Source organism: Arvicola amphibius, chromosome 5 (assembly GCF_903992535.2).
Source record: "Arvicola amphibius chromosome 5, mArvAmp1.2, whole genome shotgun sequence".
NCBI lineage: Eukaryota > Metazoa > Chordata > Mammalia > Rodentia > Cricetidae > Arvicola > Arvicola amphibius.
In genome coordinates, this window is record NC_052051.1 from 26204956 (window position 1) to 26226682 (window position 21727).

Here is a 21727-nt window from a genome sequence, read left to right on the forward strand (position 1 = left end):
GTTTGCCTCAGGAGACCTGTGGCAAGAAAGCATAGATACTGGTCAGTTGCCAGGTTCTGCCCCAGCTGGGTGACCTCAGGCAGGCTGTGGCTCTCACCTTAAAATGGGGCTCACGGGAGGCCCTGCTTCATGCCTGTGGCCTTTATATGGATCTGACTTAGAAGGTGAAATTGGAAAGGGCTGAGGATGCAGCCTGGCATATGGGCCTAGCACCATGTTAGACTCAATGATGAGCAAACACTGCCTTCTCGATCCCAAGGGGACCCTGCTGGTTAAGACTGATGGTTCTCCCTTTTACGGCCTCATTTGGAAATAACCTCAGACTGGCTTCCTTTCTCATGGGCACATATATTACCAGCAGGAGGGGTGGGAAGACAGGGTGACCATCCTATGGCCCTCAGCTTGGTTCCTCACTTCTCTAGGCCCCTAGCAGAGGACCCATCCTAAAAAGAGATGGCTCAGTGGTTAAGAGCACCGGCTGCTCTTCCAGAAGACACAGGTTCAATTCTCAGCACACGTACAGCAACTTTGCACACATACAGTAACTTACAATTATCTATAACTCCAGTCCCTAAGGCTGTCTTTTGGTCTCCATGGGTACTATATTCACATGGTGCACAGGCTTGCATGAGGAAGTAAGGAGCTAAATAACCACTCAGACAAAGGCCATCACCTGAGGACAAGGATCTCTAGAATTCTGGATTTTGTGAATTGGGCCGTGTGGGGAAATGATACCCACACAGGCCATCTCCACGACTGTCCAAGGCTGTCTGTACACAGTACTCAAGACAGTCACACCTTGTGTGGGGCAAGCCTGGCCCTAGGAAGACAGAACTATAGGATTCTAAAGAGAAGATCAACATGGAGAGCCTGGAAGACACAAGCTTACTGCTTCTCAGGGTCTGTGTGACCTTGGACAGGTGGCTGGAGGTTCTGGATCTGTTCCTTTAACTAGGAAATGGACCACAGTGCCTTAGTCACAGGAGGGCCATAAGGACTCAGCTGAAAATACAATGTCTGGCTTGTGGGCTCAGACCTGGGCACGAGCCGCAGGTACAGACTCGTGTGGGGCCAATGGGGGAGGAGGCCTTGGCCTAGCAGGCTCCCGAAGTTTGGGGCCACTGCTCTATCCACAGTCCTATTTTCCAACACCCTGGTGTGTACTATTTCTCTAGGGAGCCATTCCACTCCTTTCTGCCCTCCTAGAGGTAGCCAGTATACATGTTGCCTTCTCCATGAAGTCCCCCAGGTATGGGGTTCTTGCTCTCTCAAAGCAGGTCATGGAGACATTTCTCCTTTTGTGTTTATCTCTCTGCCTTCAGCCTCTCTGACCCAAAATTGTGACCTCTTGAAGGTAGGAAGCAGATCCTCAGACCCAGAGCTTCTGGGGAACTCACAGGGCTGGCTGACAGTGTGCGGTAACCTGGCTAAGCTCGCACGCAGGAGGCATCTAGGGCAGGCTGGCAAGCAGTCCATGCCATGCTGTGGAAGCACTGGCCCCTGCGATTCTTATTATCTGTGCTCCCCCAGCAGGCTACAAGAGGCTGAAACTGGGGAAGGAGGGCTTCCTCCCTGCCCTGCCCAACCCCTCTCCTTCTCTCCCTCTCCCTCCCTTCAACCTGCTTCTCCTTTGTGCTCTGACCGCAGAGCCCGCCCCTCACCCTGTGAGCCATCTCTGGCTGCCATGCCCTTGCCCCATGCCCCCCTGGATCCCCAAAGGCCGCTTCATCACGCCTCAGCTCCCTGCCCCGCCTCCCGCCCAACATGTGCGGAGCCCATGGCCTCCTGCCAAGGCCTGGGGCTGCCAGCAGAGGCAGAGACAGAAATCTCACCGCTCGGTAGGTTTTCTTCTGCCCAGCGTGCTTGGGGGCTTTGCCTGGCTCTGCGGAGCTCTCCACGTGCATCGAGTAGATGATGTCAAAGAAATCTTCCACCACAGCAACCCGCTTCAGAGAGATGCCCTCGGGCTCCGACAGGCCATCTGCCCCCTGTGACAGGATGGACAAGCGGTGTTAGTGTCAGGGCTGATGGTGGGTGAGAGCTGGGCCCTGAGGCCAGGCCACAGGTCAGGGGAGGAGGGTAGGGACTTTGCTGCTCCCTGGCCCAGCATGGCCTCCAACAGTCTGGCTAGAGGTTGCAGAGAAGAGGGCGCCCACTGGGTCTGGGGGAGGGTACCAAAGTCAGGGTGGCTGAGGGGCTCCTAAATCTACCAGCAACAATGGGCAGAGAAACACGACAACACCAGTACAAATTAGGAAACCAAGAGGCTCAATGTTCACAATTCAGACAGATTGTGCCAGACTCCCAGAGAGCTCTCGAATCACACGCTGTGCCAAGACCATCCTAGAAGTCTCTGGGGAGGGGGAGTGCTAAATAGATGCGGGGGCCCCATCAGGAGCTGGCCAATTAGCAGTAACCTTTCACTGTGGTCCTGGGTCGGGGTCCCAAGGGACCAGCTCCCATCACCTGGGTGGCTCCTGCCTTCGCCCAGGCCTTTCGGAAGAGCTTTTTACTGCTTTCCTTCCTCCCCACTTCAGCAGCTGAAGCCAGCCACAGCACCCAGGCTCTTTGTGTGGGGAGATGCACAGAAAAACAGGCTGGAGGCCATGTGGATGTGGCAGGGCTAGGAGCCTGATGGCTATGGGCCCCAAGCCTCTTCTCAGGCTGGCCCAACAAGGTATGCCAAGATGGAGACTGAGTTCCTTGCGGCAGTGAAGGGCTGTGGAAGGCACCTGTATCCCCCCCCCCTCCTGGCCCTACCCCAGGCGCCACACCCCTGAGGAAGGAGGCCTTAGGGAGACTACAAGGCTTGAGTTCTAGGTGAGGCCTGTGTGCCATGAAGGTGTTTCCTGGCCTTCAGAATACGAGGTCCACGGGTCTGGGGACACCAACTCTCAGCCATCATCTCCCTAGGGGAAGAGCGGGACGGCTCTAGGGGACTCTAGAGAGCGCGGAAGGGGCTGGATGATGCACCCAAAGATACAGAGGAGGCAGGCTCAAGGACAGCAGCCCTGTGGAAGTGTGGGATTCATCTGCTGGCTCACACCAAGAAAAATGCCTGGCACATGGGAGGTGACTGATAACCACTGTGGAGCAGGCAGTTGGCTAGCAGCAGCAGAGACACGCGGTGTGGACATGCTCCACTCCACCATGTAGGTGCCGTGTGGCCCTGAGTAGCTGGTTATCCTGCATCTTTGAGCCTCGTGCTCTTCATCTATCAAAGGGGAAGAAACCACTCCATTGCCTACAAACTTCTATGAGGACAAAATGGGATAGGGCGCAGCACTTGTACCAAGCTTGGCAGGCAGGGCTATTCCCATAAACACTGTTATTAAGGAATGCTTTGGAGTGAGTGTGGTGGTGCATGCCTTCATGTATATCTCTGTGAGTTTGGGGCCAGCCTGGTCTACATAGCAAGTTAGACATTCAGGGATACATAAAGAAAAGAGACCCTAAGGCTGGAAAGATGGCTCAGGAGTTAAGAGCATTGATTGTTCTTCCAAAGGACTGGGGTTCAATTCCTAGCACCCACAACTGCCTGTAACTCCAAGATCTGACACCCTCACACAGATATACATGCAGGCAAGACACCAATGCACATAAAATAAAAATAATTTTTAAAAAAGAAAGAAGACCCTGTATGTTAAAAAAAGTGCTTTGTGACTGGTCAAGTTTCTGAGTGTATGACAGAGCTGCACACTACAACTCTGGGAGGTTCTGATAGTTGGGACATGCCTGGAAACAGGACAGGCACAGATAGCTTAGGCCCTCAGACTTTGGAGTTGAAGAATACAGGTCTTAGCAGCATGCAACAGACAGACTTCGGTTTTATCCCTTGGCTTTCAAAACAGATAGGCAGCGATGGCAGAATGGGAAAGCCTTTTAGCCACCGGCCAGCTTGGGGCATCTGTGGTATGGGCTGTTGAACCCTAGAACCCTCGGGCATCTCTGTATGATGATTCTGGGCTAAGGCAGCACGTGTCTGACACAGCTCTCTTGCTAGTCAGGATCTGTTTCAGTGGGGACCCCTCAAATAGCAGGCATCTGTGTAAGCACATATGTGTGTGTACAATGCACGGGTGCAGGGAGGCTACATGCTGGTCCACCATCAGTGCTCTGCGCTGTGGGCAGACTCCCAGCTTCCCTGGTGGTCACTTATGAGATGAGCTATGAAATTACATGTCTTTCCAGGTTCAAACTCGCCAGAACTCACTTTTACCTCCTTCTTGGGGCGGGGTCCCAGCCCTCTGAAGTCCTAAACTGTCTTTATAGGCTCAGCAATGGCCAGCTCGTTTATTAGCTGACTGGTAACTGCCAGCATTTGGAGATCTTCAAATACTGCCCTGACAGAGTTGAGATAGTTCTGGCTGGCCTTGAACTCACAGAGATTTTAAGATTTATTTTTATTATCTGTGCATTTTTATCTGCACACATATATGTGTACCACACATGTGGAGAGCTGTGTCAGACATGCTGGAACTAGAGTTACAGTTGTGAGCGGCTACGTTTGCTGGGAATTGAACCCACATGCTCTGGAAGGGTGGCTGGTGCTCTTAATCACTGAGCTGTCTCTCTAGTCCTCCTGCTTCTACTTCTACAGTGCTGGGGTTACTAGTGTGTGCTACAAGCCCAAGCTCAGTTATAGGGAATTTCTTTAAAAAGATACTGCTGGCTGTGGTGGCACAAGCCTTTAGTCCAGCATTCAGACAGCAGAAGTAGGTGGATCTCTGTGAGTCTGATGATAGCCTAGACTACATAATGAGCCCCAGACCAGTCAGGGCTATACTGTGATAACAAGTCTCAAAAACGAGCAAACAAAATCCCAGTTTATTTACGCGTATGGATGTTTTGTCTGCTTAAATGTATGTGCACGCTGTGTGTGCCTGATGCCCACTGAGGCCAAAAGAGACACTAGATCACCTGGCACTCGAGTCACAGTCAACTGTGAGCCACCAAGTCAATGCAGGTAACTAAACCCAGGTACTTTGCAAAAGCAGCCAGTTGAGCCATCTCTCCAGCCTCCTTTAATATGCTTTTTTAAAAAAAAAAAAAAAGTTTATTTATTCAAGCACATGAGTGCTCTATTTTGCATGTATGCCTGCATGACAGAAGAGGGCATCATAGTCCATTAGAGACGGTTTGTGAGCCACCATGTGGTTACTGGGAATTGAACTCAGGGCCTCTGGAAGAGCAGCCAGTGCTCTCAACCGCTAAGCCACTTTTCCAGCCCCCTTTAAAACACTTTGTGCTTAGGAATTCGCCTTTGTCACTCTGATCTAGTCAGCTACAAACTGAATCCCATGAGATAATATCCACATTCAGAGATGTATAGTTTTATTTCATTCTCAAATAATATACTTAGGCTGCCCTCAAACTTGGACAAGTAAGAAGTTTTTCCTGAGTCCAACCTAATGGTTGTTAGGTGTGTTAGTGCACACCACTAAACCCGGTACTTAGGAGGCAGAGGCTGGTGGGTCTCTGTGAGATTTTTATTTAAGATTTATTTTGGATACAGTGTTCTGCCTGAATGTATGCCTGCAGGCCAGAAGAGGACACCATATCTCATTATGGATGTTGTGAGCTACCATGTGGTTGCTGGGAATTGAACTCAGGGCCTCTGGAAGAACATCCAGTGCTCCTAACCTCTGTGCCATCACTTCAGCCCGATAATCTCTGGGGATTTGAGGCCCATCTGGCCTGCACATCAAGTTCCAGGCCAGCCAGAGCTACAAAGTGAGACCTTGTCTCAAAACACAAACACACAAACAAAAAACTCCCCAAACTAATATACCTAGAACAGCAAAAGATATTACCGAGTACCTGTCCTAGCCTAGCCTCCCACTGCTATTCTTAGGTACACTTGGGTAAGCAGTGGCTTTGCACCTGGTCCAGTGTGACCATAAAATTATCCCAGGGAAACTTCAAGGGAACATTTATCACTAACTCCCTCTTTAAAAACTGATTGCTCAGCAGGGTGTGGTGACACACACCTATAATCCCAGCACTTGGGAGGCTGGAGGAGGAGTTCAAGGACAAGTCCAACCTGGGCTACACCGTGAATTTCAGACCAGACTGGAAGTCAAATTTAAAAAAAAAAAGACTAATTACTAATTTTCAACCTTGGGTCCTGTCTCTGGTGGGGAGGGCCTGTAACAAAAAGAACTCTAGTGAGTTGGTGCCACCTGGTCATTGTGTGGGTAACTCCCTAAAGAAAGAACACCAGAATGTCTCTCTGGCCTTCAACGAGAACCCCAGGAAGAAGGTAACAAAACAATCTGCCAGCAGTCACAAGCCCTGCATCCATGAAGGTCATATGACCTTTCTGGTAAATGCTGTAGAAGGGGCATGCCTTCTCTAGCTGGGAATGCAGACAGGAGTTAAGGGGACACAAAGTGTCTTCCTGATAGCCTTGGGAACCTTGTCTGTCCCCCACCCCCTGCCCTGGACTGATGATTTTGAGTCAGGGCCTTGTACATACCAGGCAAGTGCTCTGCCTTAGCCTTGGGATGCCTCTGCCCACCCACTTCTGCCTAGTACCTAAGTCAGCATCATCGAATCCAGTGCTGAGAAAGGAATTTCATTTTTCTTACGGGACTGGATCAGAGGGGACCTGGCCTCTCCTGACTATCCCAGCTTCCAGAAATGCCAGGTGGGAATGATGAAAGAAACTCCATAGCATTTCATGGGAAAGGACATGAAAAATACCCGATCACTGGGAGATTTTTCTCTGTAAGAAAGAACATTGCCATGGTAGCATACTAAAGAACCATCCAACTCCAGAACAACAAAACAGACCCAAACTAACCTAACTGGACATGATATTCATTTTTAAAAATTGTAGAATTACCAACTTTCTTAGACATTGCCAGTTTCCTTAAAGCTAGCCCATTTTAATTCTGATCCAGAAGTTGGTTTCCAAGCAACTGAAACAATCACAAAATGTCTACTTGAATTGTAACTGATGTTTCAAAATATTTAGAACTCTGATCCTCCAAGTGTGGGTCCTACATAAGCAGCATGAGATCTGAGAGGTGGTGGTACACACCTTTAATCACAATACTCAGGAGGCAGGGGAAGGTGAATCTCTGAGTTCGAGGCCACTCTGGTTACAGAGCTAGTTCCACGACAGTCAAGGCTATACAAAATAAACCCCATCTTGAAAAACAAAAACAAACAAAAGTTTAAAAAGGGGGCTGGAGAGATGGTTCAGCTGCACTGGTTGCTCTTCCAGAGGATCCACATAGTAGCTCACAACTGTCTGTGACTCCAGTTCCAGGGGATCCGACACCCTCACACAGACATATATGCAAGCAAAACACCAGTGCACATTAAATAAAATATACAAAAAAGAATCATATGAGCAGTTGCTAAAAATGGGTATTTGTGGGCTGGGGGTATGGATTGGGGGGTAGAGTGCGTGTCTAGCATGCATGAAGCCCAGGGTTCAATAACTCCCTGGCATCACATAAACTATACAGGATGACTTACACCCATGATACCAGCACTTACAGAATACAGGCAGGAGTATCAGACGTTCAAGCCAATTTTCACTGCATAGGGAGCTTAAGGTCAGGCTAGGCTATATAAGATTCTGCCTCCAAAAACAGACAACAAACAAAACCCACATATTTTCATAGTCTCAGTCTACCAAGCCTTTGCTGTGAGGTTTTAAAAAGTCTATCCCAAATGACTATAATGCAAAAAGATTTTGAGAAATGCTGATTAGAATATCTCCATGATTGAGACATGTTCTGGGCTTCCAGGCCTTGTGTGTTAATGTTTTCATCTCTAGCGAAGGTTTCCTATCCCAATGGAGGGGGCGAGGACTCTTACTGGGCAATGTTACCATATATTCAAGAAATCTGCCCTGAGACTTACTGTGGATTACAGGTATATGGACAGGGACCTCTGGTAAGCCTGATCCTGCGCTTTGACTTCTTGGCAAAGTTACTTTAGGAGGGTCTTGACAGGTACTTTCTGGATTCCTCAGTTTCTTCAAGTGCCCAGAATACTCATCAAAAGGAGATTGCTATATACAGGGCTGAAGAGCAATGACAGGAACCAGTGCAACTTAGCCAGCCAGTAAGCTCCTGCCACGTGGCCTCAAGGCAATCCTTGGGAGTATTCCTTAGGTCAAACCCTCTGATGGAATCTTGACCATCTCCTACAGAAGCCAATTAATAGACCCCTGGTCTTGATAGCCACCACAATACAATTGCTAATGGACGGAAGTTCTGTCATCATCTGTACAACTTTGAAGTTACTGGGTAGTAATAAGTTACGTACTTATCAAGGAGGGAACACCGTTTCAATCCGCAGGGCACCTTTTAGTCCAGCATCATCACTGTAATAGGGCACTATGCTTCCCAGACACAAGAAGGCCATGGTCGAGAGGATGTTGCTAAAAATAGGGACATTTCTCAAGTGGGTTCCTCCTAAGGGAGAGGAAGGAACCAAGGAGAAAGTCCTTAAAATATGCGGTCTTGGTGCATTCCAGATCCAAGTCTTAACGAGGCATGAAAATCAAGGGGATTGCTGCTGGAGGATGGCATCAGTCAGCAGAACACACCCCAGGGGAAAAACCTTTGGCTTCCATTTGTGTGGGAGTTTGGGACTTCAGGGGGTTGATTGTGCAGGCAAACTCAATGATGCTGCTCCATCCCATCTAGGCCAGCCAGTAAAGAAGCTGAGAACACAGCAAAAGGCACTGGCCACGCTCCTCCCAGGCACTGACAGGGCTTGTTCCCCGCTTTAATCAATTTGGCCAGGACTTGAATTTGGGAGGTTTCGAGATAAGGAATTGCCTAAGTCTTACTCCAAGCCCTGAATGGAGCTAAAAGAAGAACCAAAGAGAGGAGTCAGCCCCCTGCAGAGGAGCCACAGAGGGGTAGGAAGGAGGTGGGGAGATCTTAAAACCACAGAAAACCGAGAGCTTCACCCAAAGCTCTGAAAGTCTCTCTCAGAGTCCCAGGAGCAGCTGGTGAGGATTTAAGGGGCAATCAGATGGCCAAGAAGGGCCCTGCTCAAATACGAGTGACAGTGTTATTTCTCCTGACCATACTACCTAACTGAAAACAAACAATCCCTTCAAAACGAGGCTCACCCTGGAATTCTCTGGCCCCCAGTGCCACTGAGCTCTGAAGACCTGGATGGGGCAGAGGAGCCCCCCCCCATAAATAAATGCATATGCAAGGCACCGAGGACTCAATGTAGCACCTGCCTCTTCTCCACCCTCGTGCTCAATCTCCAACTGTTAGTGCGGAGCACTGCCATCGAGTCGCACCTGCCATCTGGAACAGCCTCACATATTCCAAGACCTCCTTTCTGCTTCGCTGCACCTCTATCTTCTTTCAAATCACGCCCAGGACGGACATGCACTCCCGGGGTCACTGAGAAATTGCCTGGGATAGACCCCAAAACCACAGCGAGGTGCCACATCCTTCAAGATGCTCCCAGTAGCCTTTTCCTTTTCTGCTCTCTCTTTTTTTTCTCTCTTTCTTTTTGGCTTTAACTCTGGGGTTCCTTGACAGGGTAGAGGAAGGGGAGGGAGTGCAGCGGCCCAAAGCAACGCTTTTGGGAAAGAGACGGGCTGGGGAAATAGGTGACAGACTGGAACGAAGCCCCCCCTTGGGAGATACTGCAGGGTCAGGGACTGGCTGCTGGGATCTGGCTGATCTGAGCAACAAGAGTGCTTCTAGAAGTGAGTCAGAACCTGAGGACAGGCCAGCCCTGTCCTCAGACGAGGAGGGCTGCGCCTCAGTTTCCTCGAGTATGAAATGACACCATATGCATCATGGTTTTCACCACCTCACAGAAGGGCTGAGGGAACCCCAAACGAAGCACAAACATGCCTGCCCTCTCAAGACATTCATAAATGACCGCTGTCGTCACCACTGCAGGACGGGCGCCCTCTGAGACTCTGGGGTCCCGCCTCCCTCGGGAGTCTTGGCTCCCGAGGACTGGGATTGGGGACCGGACCGCTGAATGGGTTCTAGGCAGAAGGAGGAGGCACTGAGCCCGACAAGTCCCTCCGGACCTAAGCGGGAGGCCCGGGTACGCTAACGAGCAGGGGGCCCCAGGTGCGGGCCCCACCCCAGGCTGGGGGGGGCGAGGGGGAGGGGCGCGGCGCGCGCGCTAATGACTGTTGACAGCGCGCGCAGGGGCTGGCGGGCCGCGCGCGCCGCTGACAGCTGCTAGGGCGGGATGAGGGGCAGGGGTGAGACCGCTCGCTCGCGCTCCCCACGGCGCACGCGCGTGTGCGCCCCCCCCCCCCGGGAAGGGGCGGGAAGACAGGCGCGCTCACGCGCGCGCGTGTGTACCGGCCCGGGTTCGGAGGGCCTGCTGGAGCGGCTCGCGCGGCTCCTCGCGGGCAGGCAGGTAATGAGAGTAACCATGGCAACCCACCAGAGGAAGTGTATTCTGCAGGAGACGTTAATCCCCTCTCCCCGGAGCTGGGACAGCCTGACTTTCCATTCTCACACAGTAATTAGATACCAGCTGTCAGTGCAGGGGGGGACGGCTCCGCGGCTGCAGCCCGGCTGGGGGGGGGGGTGCACAAAGGGGTGGGGGGGACGTGGGGAGGGGGGCCGTTAAAGACACAGGGACGCTTTGCGGCCGTGCGCCCAGGGCACCCGCCTCCTTGCGCGTGCCCGCGCACCTGGAGACCCCGCCCGCTCGGGGGCCCCGCCCATCCCACGCGCACCTGCTGCGCGCGCGCCCGTCCACCCTGTCCCTCCCGGCTACTGCCCCGCCTCCTCGCTCTCCACACACCTGCCCTGCTCCGCCCTCCATCCCGACGCTGCCCACCTGTCCTTTGTGCGGGGCGGTACCACTGGAACCTTCAGGGACTGCCCACTATGTGCCAGGCGCTGTGCCAAGCCTGGGCTCATGCAGTCCTCCCAGACCCTCCGAGGTAAGCGCCTCACCGCTCCTCTCCCAAGGCTCAGCGGGGTGTGGCCATTTGCCCAGGGTCATGCAGACTTCAACACCCACCCTGATGGCTCCCATTTGGCCTTCCCTTCACATTTGTGACAACTCCGGGACCTCCCAACTGCTCTGAGGGACAAAACAATCACACTGGTGGCATCGTGATACACCTACTATGTGCCAGACATTCAGTGCCTCATTTCACCTTCCAGAAGCCTGGGGGATTTATTACTCTCATCTTACAGGTGAGGAAAGAGATGCGGAAAAGTGATGCTCACCCAGGCAGCCCTACTCCGGGATCCATGCCCCAGCTACTGGGATCCATTAACCCACCTCTGTATTGAGGAGGCTATAATCCAGCTCCCCTCTTTCCCATTTCTCCTGGCTCGGCTTACTCATGTCCTGTCCCCAGCATTGTAACAAGCCACCTCTCCTGATCACTGAAAAATCCAGGAAGCTTCTAGGCCTGAAGCCACTGTTCCTAATTTATGTCCAGCCTTCCAGAAACCCTAGGTCTCAGAACAGTCACTTGGAAGTCATTCCCTCCCCGTTTCCCACACAGAAAAACTAAGACAAACCAAGGCAGGAAGCTGGCCTTGGGATGCTTTAGGAAAGAGGTCAGTCCCCCTCTGACTCAGTTGGACCCAGAGCCTCCCACCCCACAATAAGGGGGGGGGCATGCCAAGGAAAGGCAGGAAGTTCAGATAAGCAGAGCCAGTTCTTGGGACCATTGGCGGCTAGTGTCTGGGGCAGGATAATGCTATTTGATCCCTTCTCCACTGCCCTGGCCATGACCTCTTCATCACCACCCCCCTTATACCCATGATGGACAAGGCAGCCAGCACCCTGGACTGCAGCACAGAATCCAGTGTTCCCCAATTATGCTTCATTCGAGTGAGAAAAGGGGGCGGGGAGGCTAGGCCCAGGGCTTTAGGGACAGGGTACCCCTGGGGCAGCCCCGCCCTATACAGGGGACTTGGCTTAGCAGCCTCCATCTCAGGGTTTCCTGCCTCCTCTCTCCCCATCTCTCAGTAGCAGAGCAGCCTAAATTTGGCTCGAGGAGGGAATGGGGGAGGTGGCAGCAGGCGGGTGCTGTCAGAGGCCAGGGCGTAGCTCCCGTCTAGCCGGCTGGCATTTTTGCTGTCTGGAGGAGGGCAGGGGGGCCTCCGGCAGGCAGCCCTCTCCCGGAAAGGGAGATGTTCGTACCTTCTGACACACACTGAGTAATGTGCAAACGACATGCAAACTGAGTTTCAAATCAGCATCTCAGCCAGAGAACAGCTTGGTGCTGCTTTGAGGATGAGAACAGGGCCAGCGGCCTCCTTGCCAGGGGCTCGAGTAGGGGTCAGGGACACAGCTAGTCTAGGGCTGGACCCTAGGAGAACTCCCTTTCTGGCCAGTTACAGTGGCTGAGTACCAGCCCAAGGGCAGGGCCTTGACTTTCTCTGTCTGCACTGCCAGAGCCGAGCACTCCCTGTTGCATGGTAAAAGCAGCCACCTTGTTCAAGTCTGACACTGGCTTGTCCCTGGACAACTGGGCTAACTCCTCAGGGGGCACCGCTTTCTAGATAGCCATCGTGCTTCCCCTGAAGTTGGGCACAGGAAGTGATCTGAAAAAAAAAACCTGTGCTTTAGAATCAAACATAGATCCCAGGTTTGGTTGAACATGTGAGGCATTCTGGTCTTAGTGCCTCACATCTGGAAAATGGGTTCAGAACCTCATGTCCACAGGCTGGCCTTCCACACTGTGGGCATACTACAGGTCTCTACCAACACTCAGGCTCTGCACACCTCTGTCCCACCAGCTCTGGTCCTCTGCTTGGGTTTTCTTATCTGTAGGTAATTGTGAGCACCTTGCTCTGGTGACCTTGGAAAGGTGGGTCCTGGGCTGCCTGCTCTGAGACCCAGCAGAAAACGTGACTGAGGCATCGCAAATGACCGGGAGGGGTAGGCTGGTCCTCAACACTATCGGGTATGGAGAGTTGGGGGCCCCTCTTGTTGGTAACTCTGTTTAACCCTAGATAACTGCTCTCCTGCTCCCTCACTTGGCACTGATATGAGCTGAATCCAACTTCCTGCTACCCAAAAGCCACTTCCTGCCTAACTTGAGCTGATACCAGAAGAACTTGTTTTCTGTACACAGAGCAGTCCCTGATGGGGTTTTTGCATTGGCCAGTCTACCTGGTAGGGCTGGGTGGGGAGGAGGGGAACTCTGCCCCCTTACCTACTGCACCCACCTGCCGTGCCCTAGCACAGCTTCTGTGCTCGCCAGCCTTCCTAGCCAGGTGTTCCGCTGGACCCAGACAATGTTTAGGCCATGGCACACAGTCTGACCCAGCTGCATACAGCCAGTCTGAGAACACTGTGTGTGGGCGAGGCCACCGGAAATGTGAGTGACTGTCAACGCATGACAGCAGTCATAGCTGCATACATGAACATGACCTCAGAGCCACACAACCATATGGAGTCACGGGACAGTCTCACACACAATTAACTACAGTCGTACTCACAGTGCATGGTATCAGAACCCCTGGCTTCATGCACAAGCACAAGGGGAGCATGAGTGTGTCCACACCCTTTGAGGTCTGCCTGGGCAGGGGCTGGGTCTTGGACTAACCCTAGGAAGAACAGCCGGAACAGTACCACCACCAGGCACACATTACAGCCGAGTAAACCAAGTCTTTTTTTTTTTTCTGAGACAGGGTTTTTCTGTAGTTTTGGAGTCTGTGCTGGAACTATCTCTTGTATGCCGGGTTGGCCTCGAACTCACAGAGATGCACCTGCCTCTGCCTCCCAAGTACTGGGATTAAAGGTGTGCACCACCACTGCCCAGCTTAAGTTAACCAAGTCTTAGAAGTGTCCCATCGAGGCACCAGCTGCTCACAATGCTGTTCCAGCCAGCCCAACTGTCTCCGCCCCATCTGCACAAGTACTGTTTCTTCAGCCTGCACTGCCCTTCAGGCTCATTCCTTTAGAACTGTCAACTCACACGACCCTTCCCACAAAACCCAGGGAGTCCCTGTTCATTTCATTCACAAAAGAGCACACCTCCCCTTGGTTTTAAGGGACAAGGAGATGCAGCCTTTGGTCCTGGCTGCAGCCATGTTCTGTTCTGTGGCACAGAACAGGTGCTCAACAACTATTTCAGAATCGAAAAGACTACTAAGGACAGAGAGTCTGGACTGGAACCCAGGATGCCTGAGGCTGGAGCTCATTTCTGTGCTACTATGCTTTTCAGGCTGCTCAAAGGCCCTTTAGCAGCAGTGATGGATGGATGGATGGATGGATGGATGGATGGATGGATGGATGGATGGATGAATGAATGAATGACCCAAGCTCTCAAGAGCCTAGGCCAGTGATCCCCAGGCTAACCTTCATTTCCTGGCAGTGGGGACATGAGCCAAGCTCCAGGCCCCTTGGATAGCGGCAGGGCCGACGGCCGCCTAAAGCCGGCTGTCAGAAGCTTGTCTGGCCAGAGCTGCCAGCAGGGGAGACCAGCTGGCAGTGCAGGGTCCATCGTCCCAGGCCTGGAATCTGAGACGCCCTTAGAGGCCCAGCTTCTCTTTGGGCCCCCACAAACTGGCCTTTGTTCCTGGGCTAGCCAAGACCGGCAGCTTGGGCTTTCTCTCTGCCTGCGGCACCCGCGCTGAGCTGGCGAGGTAAATGGGCCAGCCTCCCCTCTGTCCAAGCCCAGGACGTTGCTTCAGGACTAAATGGAGATGTAATTTTCTATACAAATCCATGACAATTTAGACGGAGTGATTGTAATTGGCTTTTCAATGGAGGTTTTGTCCAGCGCTGGTGGCTAGAACTGGGTGGCCTGCTTGAGGCAGGCTCCATTTAAATGACAATAAAGCAATAATATTGAGGACTTGTACAACGCCCAGTGTCCCTCCTGAGCACTTGGAGAGCCTCATGTTTATGGATCTGCTCCTTCCCTAGGGCTGTCTGGACAACAGGGTGCTGGGGGGGTCACTGTGGCTAGGAGAGAGGTGGCTGTACCTTTGGGTTTCTGGAAATAACTGTAGAACAGCTGAGGCAGGGCCCATATCCCCAACTATCTGTTCCCTCATTTGTTACACATCCACTAGCCAGTACCTCCCAGGGCTGAAGGCTAGCTCAGGTGTTGGAGTGCTAGTAACCTCCCAGATAGGTCAGAGGGAGGAGTCTGCCATGCCTCAGTATATCAGTGTGGCAGGCATGACCAAGCGCCAGAGAGCACAAGCCAAAGTCTGACCCTCTTGTGACTGGCTTCCCAGGGCCTATCCCTGAGTTTCCCAGCCCTGAGGTGGTGCAGTAGCTGTCCCAGAGAGGATGGAATGTGTTCGGGGCTCAGCCCAGTACCCGGCATGTGATTGCCAGTACTCACTAAGGGCTCCTGCTCAGGCAGACTGGCTGGTAACCTCAGGCAGGACATGTGACTAAATCTCTTCAAACTTCCATTGGTTTCTCTTTAAAATGGGGCTTTTAGGGGAACTGACCCCATGGGGTTCTGAAGATTAAGGCAAGGGCGCGTCCAAGCACTTAGCACAGGCCAGGCTCCAGGAATGACAGCTTTCCTGACTACAGCTCTTGCCTCCAGCAGCTTCTGTGAGAACAGTACTGAGGGGACCCACAGCAAGAGGACCAAGCTGACAGGAGCCATGGTGGGGCCGTTTCTGCTGCCTGAAGATGCAATGGAAAGGAGTGATCTGGAGGAGGCTGTGTGAAAGAAGGCAGCACAGAGAAAGCGATGTTTGGCTGGACTGCTTTGCCAAGAGGAAGGGTACCTACAGTGTTACCAGGAAGGTTCTGCAGCCTGGTCACTAGAAGGAGCGGTTCTCACCTGTCAGTGAGTCACAAAGACTTGTCTGAAGTGACAGTGTTCACGTCACTATAGAAGGCAAGCAGCCTGGGCAAAAGGCCGGTAGGTGGGAAAGCAGCTGCCATCATAATGATAGCAATAAGTCAGAGTGACCTAGAACTCACTATGTAGCTTAGGCTGGTCTGGAACATGTAGCAATCCTCCTGCCTCAGCCTCCCAAATGACAAGTATAAGCCAAAAGACTCCTTTTGGCTGCTCATAGAGAATGGGCTCTGGAGAAAGGGATAAGAAAGAGAACAAGAAGGCTTTAGAGCCGTGGGTGAATCACTGGGAGAAAAGTGTCAGATCTGAGAAACACAGACACTGGGTAACTGTGGGTGGGTAAGAAGGCAGAAATGTGGGCTGTGGCAGGGGTGGGCGCCAGCACCAAGGGACATGTGGCCATCGAGGTGGGAGAAGCTGTATGTAGCTAGAATACACACAGGGGTGGTGGGAAGGGGCGATGGAGGGCCAGCCCCTCCTGCCCACGCCAGGCCAGGACTCTGGAGCTTATTCCTGAAGGCAGTGGGGCATCAACGTCAATTTTCTCCAGGCAGGAAAAGACCATGCTGAGATTTGTGGTTTTTGAAAGATCATTTTGGTGACAGGGTAGAGGGTGGGAAGTGGCAGGTAGGTGAGGCTGAAAGGAGAGGGGGAGAGATGGCGGTTAAAGCGGGACTCAGAGGCCTCCGAAGCACCCAGACATCTTCTAACTCTAAAAGCAAAACACTGTTTTTCTCAGAAAGAACTATAACAAGGCCAAGTTCACACAGCGAGTCAGTGGCAGACAAGACCTCACCTTGGTCACTGACAAAAGCCATCACGAATAGTTTTTATCTGAACTGTCAGTCCAGAAACTACTGTGTCACCAGGAGGTGGCACTGTGATTGTTCCCATTTTCCAGATGAAGAACCAGAAGCTCTTAAAGGCTGTCACTCACTCACGTGGGGTCCTGCAGCTGGGACTTGATCCAGGCAGTCTGGCTCACCCTACACACCAGAGATCCTAAGCAGGAGGCCATAGGCCCAATGGGGGGCATGGATATAGTCTAGGAGCCATGAGAGTGTATTACAACCTTAAAGTTATTGCTACTGTTAAAAAGTTGAAGAAGACCACAGAAGGAGAAAGCCTGAAATTAAGATCTCTTTATGTTAGCATCCTCAGGGATCTTGTCTCTCTCTGGTCATCTCTGAGTGACAGCAGGTTCACAACAACAGCTTGAGCCTCTTCTCTGCCTCCAAACGGTCAACTGGACAGCTCTGAGAGCAAGTATGAGGGATTCTCCGGGAAACCAGAGGAGAATATGTGCTTATTCCTTTCTCTCCTGTGCGCAGTCCCAAGCCCTCAGCACTAAGCCTGCTGCACCAAGGGCCTTCTCCAGTGTCTCTTGCTCAAGCCAGGCACCTGGAGGGATCCTTAACTCTCCTCTCTTATTCACCCACTTCCTGCCTGTTTTCATCTTGGAGCTCTATCCAGTATGCAAGGGCATCCTACCAACCTTAAGAGCCGGGGAGAAGCATGTGCTAACGGTTCAGGGCCAGCCTCTATACTCCTCTCTAGGTCTGTTTTGTGAAAAGGGCAGGACAGAGCAGGTCACTCCATTCCCATTATCCTTCCATCCAGATTTTGGACCTTGGCAAAAGCCCGAGTGATAAGATACTAGGTTAAAATTCTAATTCCTGGCTGGATGTGGTGGTGCATGCCTATTCCAGCTCTTGAGGGCAAAGACAGGCAGATCTCTGTGAGATCAAGGCCAGCCTGGTCTACATAGTGAGTTCCAGGTCAGCTAGAGATATGTAGTGAGACCCTGTCTCAAAAAAAAAAAAAAAAAACTGTTTCTTCTTGAATTCCCAAGCTGAAGATATGGTTGAGAAACAAAGGCACTTGGCTAGCACATACGATGCCTGGTGCAGGACAGGTGGGACACAGCGAGAAAGTGTGGGGCTCTATTATGATGAGTTTGGCTTTCAGCACCCTGGGTCAGGTCCGAGTTCCGTGAGATGACCCCACAATATCTTCTAGGGCCTGGCATAAAGCAAGTGCTCACGACGCATTTGCTGGAAGGACTGGTGATGAGCGATGAGCCCTCCAGATCCCCTGAGAGCCTGAGCATCCATTCATTCCGAAGGCCTTGGCAGTCCCAGCCAGAAACAGGACGCATGCTCTCCTGCCAGAGCCTTCTGTCTTTGCACCAACCACCACACGGACCTGGACGATGTACTGCGTGCCAAGCACGTGCCTAAGACCCTTATACTCTTCACTGTGACCCCAGAAAGCAGCAGCAACTACTTTTTATGGCTGAGTAAACTACAGCCAGGAGAGGCTAAGTGACAAAAATGGCCAAGGTCACATAGCTCATAAGTGGCAGAGCTAGAAACCAACCCTGGCTGCCTGACCCCTGACCCCTCATCCTTCAGCATTATTCAGGTTGCTCCTCAAGAAGAAATAAGGTCTAGAGAGGGAAGACTGTTCGGGTTGCAGATGAGGACATGTTTAGCAGGACTGCCAGCACCACAGTGTGGTCCAACTGTCACAGATTATTCATTATGAAAGTCTGGCTTCAGCTTAGGCTTGCCCCACTAGCTTTTATAACCTGTGTTTTACCATGAGGCTTTTTAGTTCTCTTTCAGTCTGTATGTCCGATTCCCTCCATGTCTAGCTGGCGCCTTCCTGTGCCTGAGTTATCTTCTACTTCCTCTCTCTGCCTGGAAGTCCTATACCTCCTGCCTAGGTATTGGCTGTTCGGCTCTTTGTTAAGCCAATCACAGCAATATACGGTTTACAAGTATCCCACAACACCATGGCCCTTCACTAACTGCTATTATGTATCTGATGTCATCTAGATCTTTAGGCCTTCAAGCTACTCTGGTGGCTCCCACAACTCCCACCTTGGAATCAAGGCAAATCTGATATTCCTACCACCACCACACCTGCTTGATTATGGACCCTGCATGCAACAACACCAACATTCCAGGCAGGATTGCTTGCTTCTGCAATAGTGGCTCCACCACTGGGTAAGACCAACAGCCTTCCAGCTGGATTTAAGGTCCATTCCACAAGAGGAAGGTTAAGCCTGGTACTGTAAGCCGGAATAAAAGCCTGTGGCTGGGGATCTTGTAGGTCCCAATAGGTAAGCAACTTCTATTTTTCTTTTCTAGATATATGTGATGTGCCTGTCAAACTGCCTTCTAAACATGTGTATTGATGCCCATAGATCACTGTTATCAGACTCACTCATGACCACTGGGGAAACTCCTGAGAACTGTTACCGTGACATGTGGCCTACTTCTTAGCCATAAGTGGACACCTACAGTCACCCCTCCAAGTCTCTGGGACAACAGCAGAAGAGTGGGCCAGAAAGAGTATAAGAGCCAGACTACTCAAAACAGCTTCAGGAAGTCCCTGAAACTGACCAGATCCACTAGGCCCCTCCCTACCAGTCAGCAACAGGAGCTGAGAGAGCCTCTCAGAAGGAAGCTGAGATGCAAAGAAGGCTCTGACCCCAATCCAGCTGCCTGGAGGAAGCAGAAACCAGCCAGGCTGCCTTAGACCAACTGAGATATATGCAAGGGCACTCTTCAACGGGTTGAGCTGCCAACAGGCTGTGCAGTCGCTCCAGGTTCCCAGTTTGTGAGCTGTCACCCATGCTGGGATGAGCTTTGGTAATGCAGCTGTCTTTGAGTCATTTCTGCTTTTATAAGTAACCCTTCACCCGTATTTCTGGAAGTAACCCCTATAAAACTCATTAGTTCAGCAAATTGAACTTTAGTGGTGTCTGTCCTTCTGGTCTGCTGAAGGTACTCTGTCTGGGGTTAGTAGACTATATGTGTGTTGGGTCTCCCCAGGAAAAGTTTTGTTACACAGTATCCTCCTGCCTGGAGTATCATCACCTGTTCAAAGCCACTCCTCCATGTTCCATTCAAATGTCCTTCTTCCTGGAAGGTCTCTCTCTCTCTCTCTCTCTCTCTCTCTCTCTCTCTCTCTCTCTCACACACACACACACACACACACACACACACACATGCACGCACACACATACACATACCAGGGAGAATCATGGCAGTTAGTGTTCTTTGTAAGACAGAGGGCAGCACTCACATGAGGAGGTGGAGGCACCAGGAAGGGAAATATCTTGCCCAAAGACATTGTCTGAGCAAGGACTGAACCCAGTCTTGCATGACTTCAAGTTAGACTTCTAGACTTCTAGGATGGGCTATGGCTCAGTGGTAGAGCACACTTTCTGTGCCCACACAAATGTGATATCCAACTCTCCAGGTATACCTGCCAATCTAGTTCAGAAGCAGCCAGGACCCTCTAAAGATACAGGGACTGAACGGGGGAGTGGAAAGACAAGAGTCACACAGACCACGTGACCTTAGCTCCTTGTTAGGTATGAATTTTCTTTCTTTTTTTAAGATTCATTTATTTGTTATGTATACAGTATTTCTGTCTCCATGTATGCCTGCACACCCCAAGAGGGCATCAGATCTCATTATACATGGTGTAAGCCACCACGTGATTGTTGGGAATTGAACTCAGGACCTCTGGAAGAACAGCCAGTGCTCTCAACTTCTGAGCCATCTCTCCAGTACCCATGGTATGGATTTTCACTCTGGCTTTCAGGATGATTGTTTAGGGACCAAGAACACGTTCGAATGTTTGATACATGGCACCCAGAGTCATCAGTGAACGACTCACATTTTAGACACAGTTGCTGGTAGTGACAGCTGGTGCCCCATGTCAGTGGAGGGAAATATGGCATCATGGACCCAGCAATTCTACTTCTTACTATACACACCTGTGTGGGGTGAGCATCTATATTCAAGATGTTCACTGAAGGCTTGTGAAAGCAAAGTACTGGAAGGATTCTAAATGTCTATCAATGGAAAATGGGGTAAATAAATTATAGTATGTCCATAAAAGTGAGTATTATACAGATATAAAAAAGAATGAGAATGTCCTTTTATGCTCTTACTTGCTCTTGTGCCAACAGTGCATAGATTTACTGCTTAGGAGAAAAACAACCTGAAGAACGTAGGGACTGAAACTCTTAGATGAAAACATAAAGGAACCTATGACCTTGGATTAGGCAATGGTTCTTGGATGGTGACACAGAAAGTATAAGCAATAGGAAAAATCAGACAAATCGAACGTCTTCAAAATGTGAAACTTTTGTGCTTCAGTCGACACTGCCAAGAAAATAAAAGGCAGGACTCAGGAGGATGAGACAGGAGCTCACAAGATTAAGGCTAGTCTGGGTGATGCATTAAGACCGCTGAACCATGGTAGTGGTGCACACCTTTAATCCCAGCACTCAAGGGTGGAGGCACATGGATCTCTAAATTCAAGGCCAGTCTGGTCTACAAAGTGAGTTACAAGACACTCTGGGCTACAAAAAGAAGCCCTGTCTTGAAAACCAAAAACAAAAACAAAACCTAAGACTCTCCTGAGAGAAACATGTATATGAGCGCGCGCACACACGCACACGCGCGCGCACACACACACACACACACACACACACAGGGAGGGGGTACTGAATGACTTATCCTGTCCTTGGAATGAGGCCTATAACCCTAGCTACTCAGGAGACTGAGGCAAGAGGATCATAAGTCAACACCTACCTGGTGGGGTTGGCAGGATGACTCAGGTGGTAAAGGCACCTGCTCGCCAGACTAATGACCTCAATTGAATCCAAAGACCCCACATAAGAACCAACTCCCACAACTTGTCCCCATGTTCCAATCCACACCTATACAAAATAAATTTTTTTAAAAAAAAAGAACAGTTTTTTAAATCTTCCCGAGAAACTTAGTGAAATCCTGACTTTTAAAAAAGAAAAGTAAAAACCCAGCTGAGGACGAACCTTTGTAACTCAGTGGCAGAGTACTTGCCTAACAGGCACGAGGCCCCAGTTCAACCCACAGAATGGAAAATAAGAGAAGGGAAGGGAGAAGGAGA

General features: G+C 51.1%; 1 protein-coding gene across 1 annotated transcript in view; it reads right to left on the reverse strand.

Moving 5' to 3' along the window:
• Nol4l (nucleolar protein 4 like) overlaps positions 1-21727 on the reverse strand; it is a 117872-nt gene that overhangs the window by 69348 nt on the left and 26797 nt on the right. Inside the window, exon 2 of the mRNA XM_038331849.1 lies at positions 1833-1988. Within this exon, the coding sequence (XP_038187777.1) occupies positions 1833-1988 (156 nt within the window). The remainder of the gene's footprint in view (positions 1-1832; positions 1989-21727) is intronic.